The 12588-nt window shown below is 38.4% G+C and overlaps 1 protein-coding gene across 2 annotated transcripts in view; it reads left to right on the forward strand.

Moving 5' to 3' along the window:
• Positions 1–12588, forward strand: part of SLIT2 (slit guidance ligand 2) — a 284549-nt gene that overhangs the window by 4354 nt on the left and 267607 nt on the right. For both annotated transcript variants that reach the window (XM_070756973.1, XM_070756974.1), the window contains exon 3: positions 931–1002. In XM_070756973.1, coding sequence (XP_070613074.1) covers positions 931–1002 — 72 coding nt within the window. The remainder of the gene's footprint in view (positions 1–930; positions 1003–12588) is intronic.

Here is a 12588-nt window from a genome sequence, read left to right on the forward strand (position 1 = left end):
TAATTAGTTATTGGGCTCTTGAAAAAGTCCTGCTTTTAGGTGATACATTTGGTGGGGGGGGGGGGTTGTATATGTTGAGATTGTGTCTCTGTGTGATCTGCTATAAAGAGTAATTCTCACTAGTAACAGAAAGTTGTTCTCTACTAGGGCTTAACTGTAACTAATTTGTCCAATTTTAATTTATTTATTTATTTATTTTGTCCAATACACAAAGAGGGTTTTAGTGGGTATACACACACACACACACACACACACACACACATAGTAAAATACATGATGAAGGTTATAGAGGAGATACTCATAGTAAAATATATCTAAGAAAGAATAGAAGAGAAGATATAGGAATAGAACATATCAATAAAATAATAGAAGAAGAGATATAGGAATAGAAGAAAGGTACAGGAGATATAGGAGAGCAATAGGACAGGGGACGGAAGGCACTCTAGTGCACTTGTAATCCTTCTTTCTGATAAATTTAATCCAAAATTTCATACTTTGGAAAAAGATAGTTACTGTGACTCTTCCTGTTGTAAAATAAAACATCCTTTGTGTTTTTACAATGTACTTTCATTAAAGAGGAGTTTCACAGATTTGACTCCGTACATTTTGTCGTTAAACAGTACTTTTGCCTTTTTGTAGTTAAGACATACATTTCCCTCACCTTTGACCCCTGAATTTCTTAAACCGGCTTAAAATCTCCCCCTCTCTCTTTTGTAAGAGTGCAGAGTTTGGTTTCCCTCTAAGTAACACTGCAATATCATGTGTCAGGCTTAACACATTAAATTGGATGGAAGGTTAAGATCTGGGAGAGAATTACAGAGTTAATAAGGAGAGGTGACTGTAACCGTATCCACTGCCAAGTATTGTAATACTTGGTGCTAATCACTGTTTGATTGCTGGGGTTTCAAAGCGTTTTATTCTGTATTTCAGCCAACTCATGGAAAACAAGATTACTACAATAGAGAGAGGAGCGTTTCAAGACTTAAAAGAGTTGGAGAGACTGTAAGTTTTTTTAAAAATAATAATAATTTGAAATATAGAAAGCAAGTCGCTTCCTCCTTTCCCTCTTTTCCTTCTCTGGTTAATCCACACGGATTATTTATTGAAGAAAGCGGTGCAGTGTAATGTTGGCTTGCCAGCAAGTATGGCTGTAAATGTGAATTCCATTCTTTGAAAGAAAAATATATATTTGTAAGAGAGACTTGGCGGTTTGACTTGCAAACAATCAAAAGGCAGGAAAATATTTTTTTCCTGCAGAAATTACTTCTGTTAAATGCCGTAATCTAACCATAATATGTTGATATACCCTGTTAGTTTGTTTATTTGGGTCAAAGAATCTGAATGAAAATAAAGCAGTGATGGGGTCCTACAGGTACGGCCAGGTACGCAGAACCCATAGAAAACTTTTGGTCAGGTACACAGAACCTGTAAAATTTTTTGAATTTTTCTCTTTTTTTCCCTTCTGGGCTCTGGGTGTGTTTTTCCTATCGCAGTAAATGAGGTTGAATGTGTATAATTTTAGAAGAGCTGTGCATGTGTGTGTGTGTACATACATATACAGTTTATATAGTAGACAATGCATATTTTTGTGTGCCTGTGTGCAATATGGCATATACACATTGAATTAAATAGTATGTTCAGTCATAGTAAATAGAGAGGGAAGTTGTATCTCTTTGAGGTGAGGAGAGGCCAGGTTTCTTAAATTAGGGTTTTTAAATTAACTTAAATTATTGGATTTCTTTATATTGTTTTATTGTTGTTGTTAGCCGCCCCAAGTCTACAGAGAGGGGCAGCATACAAATCTGATAGATAGATAGATAGATAGATAGATAGATAAATAAATAAATAAATAAACAAACAAACAAACAAACAAACAAACAAATAAATAAATAAATAAACAAACAAACAAACAAACAAACCCTAACCCTGGATGTGAGTGATGTCAAGTTGGCCACCTTTAAGCCAGTCACATGATCTTTAAGCCACTCCCACCCGGTCACATGGCCAACAAGCCACACCCACAGTGTGGTAGTAAATTTTTTTGCAGCCCTTCACTATATATGACATAGAATCTAAAACACAAGATTAAAATACAAACAGATCTTGCCCAGAAACTACCAACGTGAGTTGCATTGTGCCATGAGGTTCCCCAGGTGTGCACTGATTGGGACACAAAGGGCAGGTATGCATAGGTAGTGTTGTCTGCATCTCACCGCTAATGCAGAGGGCAGAAGCCACCAGATAGCTCTGTTTGTTCAGAGTGTCTCTGGATCTTGTTGTATTATTATAGTCTATTCCACAATGTCCATCCTTCCCACTTTTCGCCAGACCTGGGTGCCAGCTCCTACATTGGTTCCATAAAGTGTTAGTTCTTTGTGGCTCTCCATATCCCTTGTCTTAAACAAAGTCAACATAGAAACATTGAAGATGGACGGCAGAAAAAGACCTCCTGGTCCATCTAGTCTGCCCTTATACTATTTCCTGTTATTTTATCATAGTATGGATCTATGTTTATCCCAGGCATGTTTACATTCAGTTCCTGTGGATTGACCAACCATGTCTGCTGGAAGTTTGTTCCAAGCATCTACTACTCTTTCAGTCAAATAATATTTTATCACGTTGCTTCTGATCTTCCCCCCAACTAACCTCAGATTGTGCCCCCTTGTTCTTGGGTACACTTTCCTATTAAAAACACTTCCCTCCTGTACCTTATTTAACCCTTTGACATATTTAAATGTTTCCATCATGTCCCCCCCTTTCCCTTCTGTCCTCCAGACTATATAGATTGAGTTCATGAAGTCTTTCCTGAGAAGTTTTATGATTAAAGACCTTCCAGCATTTTTGTAGCCCGTCTTTGTGGCTTGTTCAATTTGATCAATCTATTTTTGTAGGTGAGGTCTCTAGCACTGAAAACAGTATTATTCCAAAGGTGGTCTCACCAGCGCTCTATACATCGGGATCACAATCTCCCTCTTCCTGCTTGTTATGCCACTAGCTGTGCAGCCAAGCATTCTACTTGCTTTCCCTACTGCCTGACCACAATTGGAAGAGTTGAGAAGTCTTTGGTGCTGTCTGAACTTGCTTGTTTTCTTGTAGTCGTTTCATTACCCAAACTAGGTAACATCCTCAGTACTAGTGGACGGATGATGGATAAGATACAGAACTGATGATGGATAAAAATAGGACCAGCACTGATAATGGTTACCTAGTTGGGGTAATATGTTCTGTCGGGCTCTCTGGTAGAATCCTCCCAAAAATTCACAGGTACAAATTTCAGACACACACACGTTTGAAAATTCAAAACAATGTTCTTTATAATGAAAATTCACTTAACCTAAGCCCTCTTTTGGTATAGCAAAGTGCACTCGTCTCCAAACAAACTGGTAATTTGTACAAGTCCCTTATCAGTTCTGTGATACTTAGCTTGCAGCTGTGAGGCAATTCACAGTCCTTCTTCTTTCACAAAGTGACACACACTTTGCTCTGGTTTAGTTTCAAAGCGGGGAAAAATCAGCAAACAAAAAATCAAAGTCAGTAAAGCAGTCACGAAACACAAAGATCAAATAATCCTCCACAATGGCCAAACCCACAGGCTGCTCTTTATAGCAGCCTCACTAATTACCACAGCCCCACCCAACCACAGGTGGCCTCATTTTCTTTGATAATAATCTCTCAGTTGTTGTTGCCTATGCATCGCTCTCCGCATGCATGGCTGTATCATTAACTCTTGTTCTGAATCCAAGGAGGAGCTAGATAATTGATCTCCTTCTGAGCTGTCTGCCCCACTCTCCTCCTCCCTGTCACTCATGTCTTCTTGGTCAGAGGAGCCTTCATCATCAGATTCCACCGGGGGCAAAACAGGCCTGCAGAATGTGGATGTCTCCCCCACACCCACAATCCTTGGGGCAGGAGCAGGGCCAGAGCCAACCACAACATAATGAGACACCTGCAAGAATGCAAGCAAGTTCAGGGAATTCCAAGGACCCCTCATGTCAACCTTGGGTTACAATATTCTCCTTTATTAATTGAAGAATTTGAAGTAAGAACTTGTGAAACGGTGTGAGGAATTCAACTGTTGTGCAAAAGGGGGAAAGAAGATCCAAAAGGGATCAACTTTAAGTAAATTATATTTGCATTGAATTGGATATAAACAGCGTAGAAGGTGTTTGGCTCAAGGAATTAGTTGGTGGTAAAACACTTGAGAGATTTATCCTGTCCCTTTTTAAGTGTTTACTTGCGCATTCCTTAGCTAAACATCTCTGAAAGTTGCACTTTGGTGGTGTGGATATTGATTTTGGTAGCACTGAAGCTTTAGGATTTAAGTTGGGAAAGTATTTCCATATGTGTCCATCGCTGAGTGTGCTCTGCTTACGTTACCACTTTTTAAAAGCAACACTTTTATTAGTTGTGCAAACATTGCTTTGTCTTTGTTCTTGTTTTGTCTTTTTTTTTTAAAAAAAAACCAGTCTGTGTATGGATGTAGTTTCCCCCCCTCTGTTCCACTGTTCTCATGTTAGAAGGGTCTTTTAAGGGGTTTATTGCTCAAAAGAGAGAGTGCATTATGTCACCCTTTGAGGAAGAGTTAAAATAGTGATGGACAACAAATTTTGTGTTTAGTTGCAAAGAAAGAAAGAAGATGATATTTGTCTTGAGACCAGTCCTTTTGAGATGTATTAGATGCCTTTATAAGGGTGGATAAAAATAAAGGGGCGGCATACAAATCTAATCAATCAATCAATCAATCAAGCAAGCAAGCAAGCAAGCAAGCAAGCAAGCAAGCAAGCAAGCAAGCAAGCAAGCAAGCAAGCAAGCAAGCAAGCAAGCAAGCAAGCAAGCAAGCAAGCAAGCAAGCAAGCAAGCAAGCAAGCAACCTGAGAGATGGATTTCTCTCTGCTTATAGCATTCCCCTTCTAGGGCTGTCATAGACAGACAAACATATAATCTTTGAGTCTAACAAATAGCTGTAATTTTCTTTGCAAGATTTCAGAAGTGGCTTGTCATTGCCTGCTTCTTAGGGCTGAGAGAGAGCGACTGGCTCAAAGTCACATACTGGTGTCTAAAACAGGATCAAAACTCATGGCTTCTCAAAGTTTAATGCCTTAATCACTATTCCAAATTAGCTTTCAAGGAAATTATCTTTTATTTCCTTTTTTTCAGAAGTAACATCCCTACCGCAGCATTAGATACAGCAGACAGTTTTACAACTTAATATTGCGTAGCTCCATTTTGAACGCACAAAACTAATAACTTTCTTATTTGTTGGTTGGCATCCATACAAAAACATTTTCTTGGGTATGTTATTAGATAAATCCTTTCATATTCGTACAAGATTTTGATCTCATAATGCCAAGTAACGCATTAAAATTGCACGTCATGAAATATGTTCCAAAATATTGTTCTAAGATATTTAACATTTTATGTTTGGATATAACTTATGGCTATTTGTTGCACAAGGAGCTAAGACTGAATTCTTTCAAACGGGGAAAATAATTTGGAGTGGAAGTTCACGAGGGCCAAAATTCTTGGAACTGCGTAACTACGTACTGGCTAGTAGAGTAAAATGTGATATATTTTTTTTTACAATTTCCATATTCATCTAATAGAAGCTGCTGATAGTAGAGTCTCCTTTTTAAGATGTGATTATCAGTTCAAAGGTTATAAGAAGCTTTTTGGTAGTAGTATATGTTAAGAATGGTTAAAGGTGTTTTGTAAGCCAACTGTTACAGTGAAGATATTTGTTGATTGATTCATTTGATTAATGCTGAATACAACGTACCTGCCTAGGATGTTTTGCAGTTTTTACAATGAGTTTTCTATTTATTTCAGGGAAGAGGGTTTTAAGATAAGGTTTGGTTTCTGGTAGGAGCTCCTGTGGTTCTCAGGCAGCCTGTACTGTCATTTTCATATTACCGGTATGTTTTCCCCAGGTAAAGGGCTTAAGCATTAAAAGAAAGTATACTATTGTAACAACATAACAAAATGTGCCAATCAATTACATCGATCAATATGATAACTGATGGGATTTTATACTACTTGGGCATGGAAGAGTCCATAGAAATAATGTGATGGACAGATATAAATATTGCATAGAGAATTTGAAATAAAAGATTATCCTGCCAGCAAAAAATTGTTTGTGCCATAATTGGTCTATGAAATAGAATAGAATAGAATAGGATTCAGAACTGAACAGAATAGAATTCTTAATTGGCCAAGTGTCATTGGACACACAAGGAATTTGTCTTTGGTGCAGATGCTCTCAGTACACATAAAACAAAATATACACATTTGTCAAAATGATAGATAGATAGATAGATAGATAGATAGAAAGAAAGAAAGAAAGAAAGAAAGAAAGAAAGAGAGAGAGAGAGAGAGAGAGTCAGACAGACTGACAGACAGACAAACCCTCCTTGTTATTGTCAAGACAAACAAAGGATGCACCGGGAACTTTTCTCCTTCTCCACATTTAAGAGGGTCCCCTGCTCACAAGGACCTGAGCGCGATTTAGCGCCATCCCTTTGTGAGCATTGGATGGCTGTCTTGTTGCTATGGAGAGAGAAAAGCCACAGTAATACGCAGCGGGCAACAGTTTCAGCCTCACAAAGCTTTCCTGGGTGTTCACTTGGGTACTGGGGAGAAGGTGCCATCTGTTAAATGCGTGTTCGGTTTGTCTCGGAGCTGGCATACGTACCCACAAAGGTAAATCGAGAGAATGTTTCTTGATTTACTACATTGTGTTGCTGGAAATCAGTAAGCTGTCTCCTCCTGGAGTAGAATTCCCACCGTCGACTCTGCAAAGAGTCCATGAGATCTTTGGCCTTGTAGGAAGGATAGAATGGTGTGTTTGTTTAGAAACATAGAAGTCTGACGGCAGAAAAAGACCTCATGGTCCATCTAGTCTGCCCTTATACTATTTTCTCTATTTTATCTTAGGATGGATATATGTTTATCCCAGGCATGTTTAAATTCAGTTACTGTGAATTTATCTACCACGTCTGCTGGAAGTTTGTTCCAAGGATCTACTACTCTTTCAGTAAAATAATATTTTCTCATGTTGCTTTTGATCTTTCCCCCAACTAACTTCAGATTGTGTCCCCTTGTTCTTGTGTTCACTTTCCTATTAAAAACACTTCCCTCCTGGACCTTATTTAACCCTTTAATATATTTAAATGTTTCGATCATGTCCCCCCTTTTCCTTCTGTCCTCCAGACTATACAGATTGAGTTCATGAAGTCTTTCCTGATACGTTTTATGCTTAAGACCTTCTACCATTCTTGTAGCCCATCTTTGGACCCGTTCAATTTTGTCAATATCTTTTTGTAGGTGAGGTCTCCAGAACTGAACACAGTATTCCAAATGTGGTCTCACCAGCATTCTATATAGCGGGATCATAATCTCCCTCTTCCTGCTTATTATACCTCTAGCTATGCAGCCAAGCATCCTACTTGCTTTTCCTACCGCCTGACTACCACCCATTTTGAGACTGTCAGAAATCACTACCCCTAAATCCTTCTCTTCTGAAGTTTTTGCTAACACAGAACTGCCAATACAGTACTCAGATTGAGGATTCCTTTTCCCCAAGTGCATTATTTTACATTTGGAAAATGTAAAATGTTTCTTTTTACGTGTGAGTTTTCTCTTCTTCTTTTTTTTTTTTGCATTTTTATTGATTACACACCACAAAGACAAAAAACAAGCAAAAACACATAATAGTTATTTGGGTTATTTACAACCCCGTTTTCGTCAGAAGTCGCTGTTGGAGATGTTGGAGAAATTGTTATCTAAAATTTAAACATTTTTTTACATTTCTTTTTGTTGTTGTAATTTATTTATTTATTATTTATTTATTGGATTTGTATGCCGCCCCTCTCCGCAGACTCGGGGCGGCTAACAACAATGATAAAAAACAACATGTAACAATCCAATTTAATAAAAGAACTATATTGCCCTTCCTTATGTTGTATAAACAATTACTTCACCTGTTCATTACTTTGCATTATCCCTATAACTTAAGTTCCTTTACCATCACTCTGCTGAACAAATAATTCCCTGAACATTGTCAAACTGTTTACTAAGTCTGCACTGCTATTACTACTAGTTTTTTCTCATCAATCCTATCACCCATTTTCTCCCACTTATGTCTGTAACTTGTTGCTTGTATCCTTAAGATTTTTATTAATATGGATTGTTTCATCATTGCTTATATGATCCTTATGACAATCATTAAGTGTTGTACCACATGATTCTTGACAAATGTATCTTTTCTTTTATGTACGCTGAGAGCATATGCACCAAGACAAATTCCTTATGTGTCCAATCACACTTGGCCAATAAAGAATTCTCTCTCTCTGTCTCTGTCTCTCTGTCCTCTCTCTCTGTCTCTATCTTCTATCTATCATCTCTCTATCTATCCCTATCTATCTATCTGTCTGTCTGTCTGTCTGTCTGTCTGTCTGTCTGTCTGTCTGTCTATCTGTCTATCTATCTATCCCTATCTATCTATCTATCTATCTATCTATCTATCTATCTATCTATCTATCTATCAATGTATGTATCAATGTATCTATCTATCTCTATATCTATCTATCTATCTATCTATCTATCTATCTATCTATCTATCTATATCTCTATCTATCTCTATCTATCTCTATCTATCTATCTATCTATCTATCTATCTATCTATCTATCTATCTATCTATCTATCTATCTATCTCTGTACCTACCTACCTACCTACCTACCTATCTATCTATCTATCTATCTATTCTCTCTTCTAACCAGTTTAAAATTTATCCCATATTCTATAGTACTCAGAGTCCTCCTTCCCTTTTAATCTCCTCATTAACATATCCATTTCTACACAGTCAGTGATTTTGTGTGAGTTTTCAAGTTATTTTTTAGGTCCTGGAGACCCCGTGAACGACACATTTGGGGCAACCTTTTGGGATATGGTTTGCCATTGGCTTTCTCCCTAGGACTGAGAGAGAGAGAGCGAAGTGGTCCAAAGTCTCCCAACAGGCTTCATGTTTTAAGGCTGGATTAGAACACGTGGTCACTCCATGACTGACCCGAGGCCTTTAAACGGGATCTCTTTGTGACTGTAGAATTGGAGGTCACCAACCTTGAAGAAAAGTTGTGGCTGTAAGATTGCAGCGAATGAAATCAAGCATTTTGTTTTCCTGTGCTTGGTTTGTTGCTTCATAAATGGACCATTGTGAGGCCATTAGATATGGCACACCATTGGGATCCTGCAATTTAATTTAATTTAATTTAATTTAATATTTAATTTAATTTAATAATTTAATTTAATTTAATTTAATTTAATTTAATTTAATTTAATTTAATTTAATTTAATTTAATTTAATTTAATTTAATTTAATTTAATTTAATTTAATTTAATTTAATTTAATTTAATTTAATTTAATTTAATTTAATTTAATTTAATTTAATTTAATTTAATTTAATTTAATTTAATTTAATTTAATTTAATTTAATTTAATTTAATTATTTCATTTCATTTCATTTCATTTCATTTCATTATTTCATTTCATTTCATTTCATTTCATTCATTCATTCATTTATTTATTGGATTTGTATGCCGCCCCTCTCCATAGACTCGGGGCGGCTAACAACAATAATAAAAACAGCTTGTAAATCCAATACTGCAACAACTAAAAAACCCTTATTTTAAAACCAATCATACCTACAAACAAACATACCATGCATAAATTGTAAAGGCCTAGGGGGAAAGAGTATCTCAGTTCCCTCCATGCCTGATGGCAGAGGTGGGTTTTAAGGAGCTTACGAAAGGCGAGGAGGGTGGGGGCAGTTCTAATCTCTGGGGGGAGTTGGTTCCAGAGGGCCGGGGCCTCCACAGGGAAGGCTCTTCCCCTGGGCCTTGCCAAACGACATTGTTTAGTTGATGGGACCCGGAGAAGGCCCACTCTGTGGGACCTAATTGGTTGCTGGGATTCGTGCAGCAGAAGGCGGGCCCTGAGATAATCTGGTCCCATTAGAGACATGCACAATTTTTTCTTAATCTGTTTTAATTGTTGTTTTTAAATTTTTCGGAATTGTTTTTAGTGGTTTCACACTGCAGTTTATTTGTATTTCACTGTGAGCCGCCCAGAGTCCTTTGAGAGTTGGGCGGCATATACGAGGGTCGCCCAGAAAGCAATGCACCACATTTTTTTCCTCAGCCTACAGTAATGGTACCAATGCGAAACTTTAGATATACATTATTTGAATTGTCAGGAGTGCGTGTGTAAATTTTGCATTCCTTCCGACAGACAGCGTAGCTACAGCCATATTTCGAAATGGTGTCTGTAAGTGATATGTGTTACAAGCAGCGTGTCGTCATTGAATTTCTCCCTGCGGAGAAATAAACTGTTGGGAACATTCACAAACGTTTGTCTGGAGAATCTGCAGAAGTCAACAGAAGTACGGTTAGTCGTTGGGCACAGAGGGGGAGGCCATTAGAGGTGCAGAAATGGCTTCGTGACCAGAACATGGAGTGGTACCAACAGGGCATACACACCCTTGTGTCTCGCTGGAGGAACGCCATAGAACGGGATGGAGATTACGTGGAAAAATAAGGAGTGTAGAAGAAACATCCTTCTTGTTGCAGTATGGCATAAATGTTAGAATAGGATTTTTATCTGGACCTCTAGCATAAAAATACTCTGCTTACCCTGAATCTATTATAAGCCAGGATAGGACGGCGCTAACTTGCCTAGTCTGTATTCCTAGTAATTACTGGTGAAGGGAAACAAAAGGGCTCAATAAACATCTCGCTAATAAACAAAGTTTACATCACAGGACGTTATACGATCAAAGGGGGAGATTTACATTGCCTGAAGCAAACACAGGATGAGAGGGTGATTAAGGAAGATTAGTTGTGATAAGGCAGAAGGCTTCAGAAAAATTAGGTGTGAGAAACATCTGCTCTTAGGAAGTGTTTCTAGGAAATTGTTTTGTGATATCTGGGAAAAGGAAGAACTCAAAGATATGTTTGAAGTTATGTTATTGGATGTTTGTGTATCACTTGACATGTATGTGTAATTATCCCCATTTCCTTATGTTCCCAAATAAAAAAAGGTACATGGCTCTATACCGTGTCACTTCACCCAGAGAGAGAATGTGTCCAAGTCTTCTTTCTAGGATTCGCGTTCGTGAGTGATCCCACACGGCTGGGTTGCACTTAGTCCCATTGAAAACATTGTCTTCATTAGGGACTTTGACAGCATCCACACCTTCTTTCTTGTGTGTAAGATTCATTGTGTTCAATAGGTAATTGTTGAAGGAAAAAATGTAGTGCATTACTTTCTGGGCAACCCTCGTAAGTCCAAATAAATAAGTGGAAAGATAGGTTGATTATAGATAGTTGAATGCTTGCCTGAGTCAAAGCCATGGCACACATACGACAGAGGGCTTACTCTCCAGTAAACCCACTTGCTTTCCTGGCTCCTTGTGACTCTGGATCAAGCAAGGAGGAGCATTTCCCTTGCCAGCAATTCTTCATGCTGGATTATGACTGACATGATGGGATATATTTTTTTTTGATAATACCCCCGTAGGATTCTGCTTAGATCCGAATCTTCTCCCTCATTGGCTCCTCACTCTCTTTGATTTTTTAAAATTTCACAGTAGCAGAATCAGATCAGCTTTGGTGGTTATCATGGTTGCACCCACACAAATTTACAACAACACCACATTGTTCAATTTCATTGAAGGGTCTGTTCTATAAAACATTTAAAAAGAAAATCAAAATGCTCTAGAGGTTGTTTCTCTTTTTTGTAAATCCATTTAAATAAGTGTACCGTAAAGTGCGAATCGACCAAGGAAATGCGCGTAAAATCGAAGGCTGCGTTTGGTCGTGACATTTTTTTTTGCCAGTGTTATGTTTGCAAAATAGAAGATAAAGACAAGGCTCTGTGGGTTTAGATCAGCCGTTCTCCCCCATGGGTCCCATTAAGGGAGATGATTTGATGTGAGCCAAGTGAGGTTTCAAAGTCCTACCGGAAGAACCGCTCAGTCTATATTTGCAATGCTCGGAAATGCGAGGCATAGATCGTGAACTGCTCTATTGAATTAAGAAGAGAACAGGTAGAAAATGCCTACAAGCACCCTGGCATTGTGTTTTAGTGGCTGGAGAATGTAACTTGAAAGTGGTATCTGTCCATTCATCCTAACATATACATATACAGAATTGTCCTAAAAATGTGAGTTCCAGATATGGTGGTACCTCTACCTACAAACGCCTTTACTTACAAACTTTTCTAGATAAGAACCAGGTGCTCAAGATTTTTTTGCCTCTTCCCCAGAACTATTTTCCATTTACAAACCCGAGCCTCCAAAACTGTAACTGGAAAAGGCAGGGAGAAGCCTCCGTTGGGCCTCTCTAAGAATCTCCTTGGAGGAAACAGGGCCAGAAAAGGCAGGGAGAAGCCTCCGTGGAGCCTCTCTAGGAATCTCCTGGGAGGAAACAGGGCCGGAAAAGGCAGGGAGAAGCCTCCGTGGGGCCTCTCTAGGAATCTCCTGGGAGGAAACAGGGCCGGGAAAGGCAGGGCCTCCGTGGGGCCTCTCTAGGAATC

Source organism: Erythrolamprus reginae, chromosome 7 (assembly GCF_031021105.1).
Source record: "Erythrolamprus reginae isolate rEryReg1 chromosome 7, rEryReg1.hap1, whole genome shotgun sequence".
Lineage (NCBI taxonomy): Eukaryota > Metazoa > Chordata > Lepidosauria > Squamata > Dipsadidae > Erythrolamprus > Erythrolamprus reginae.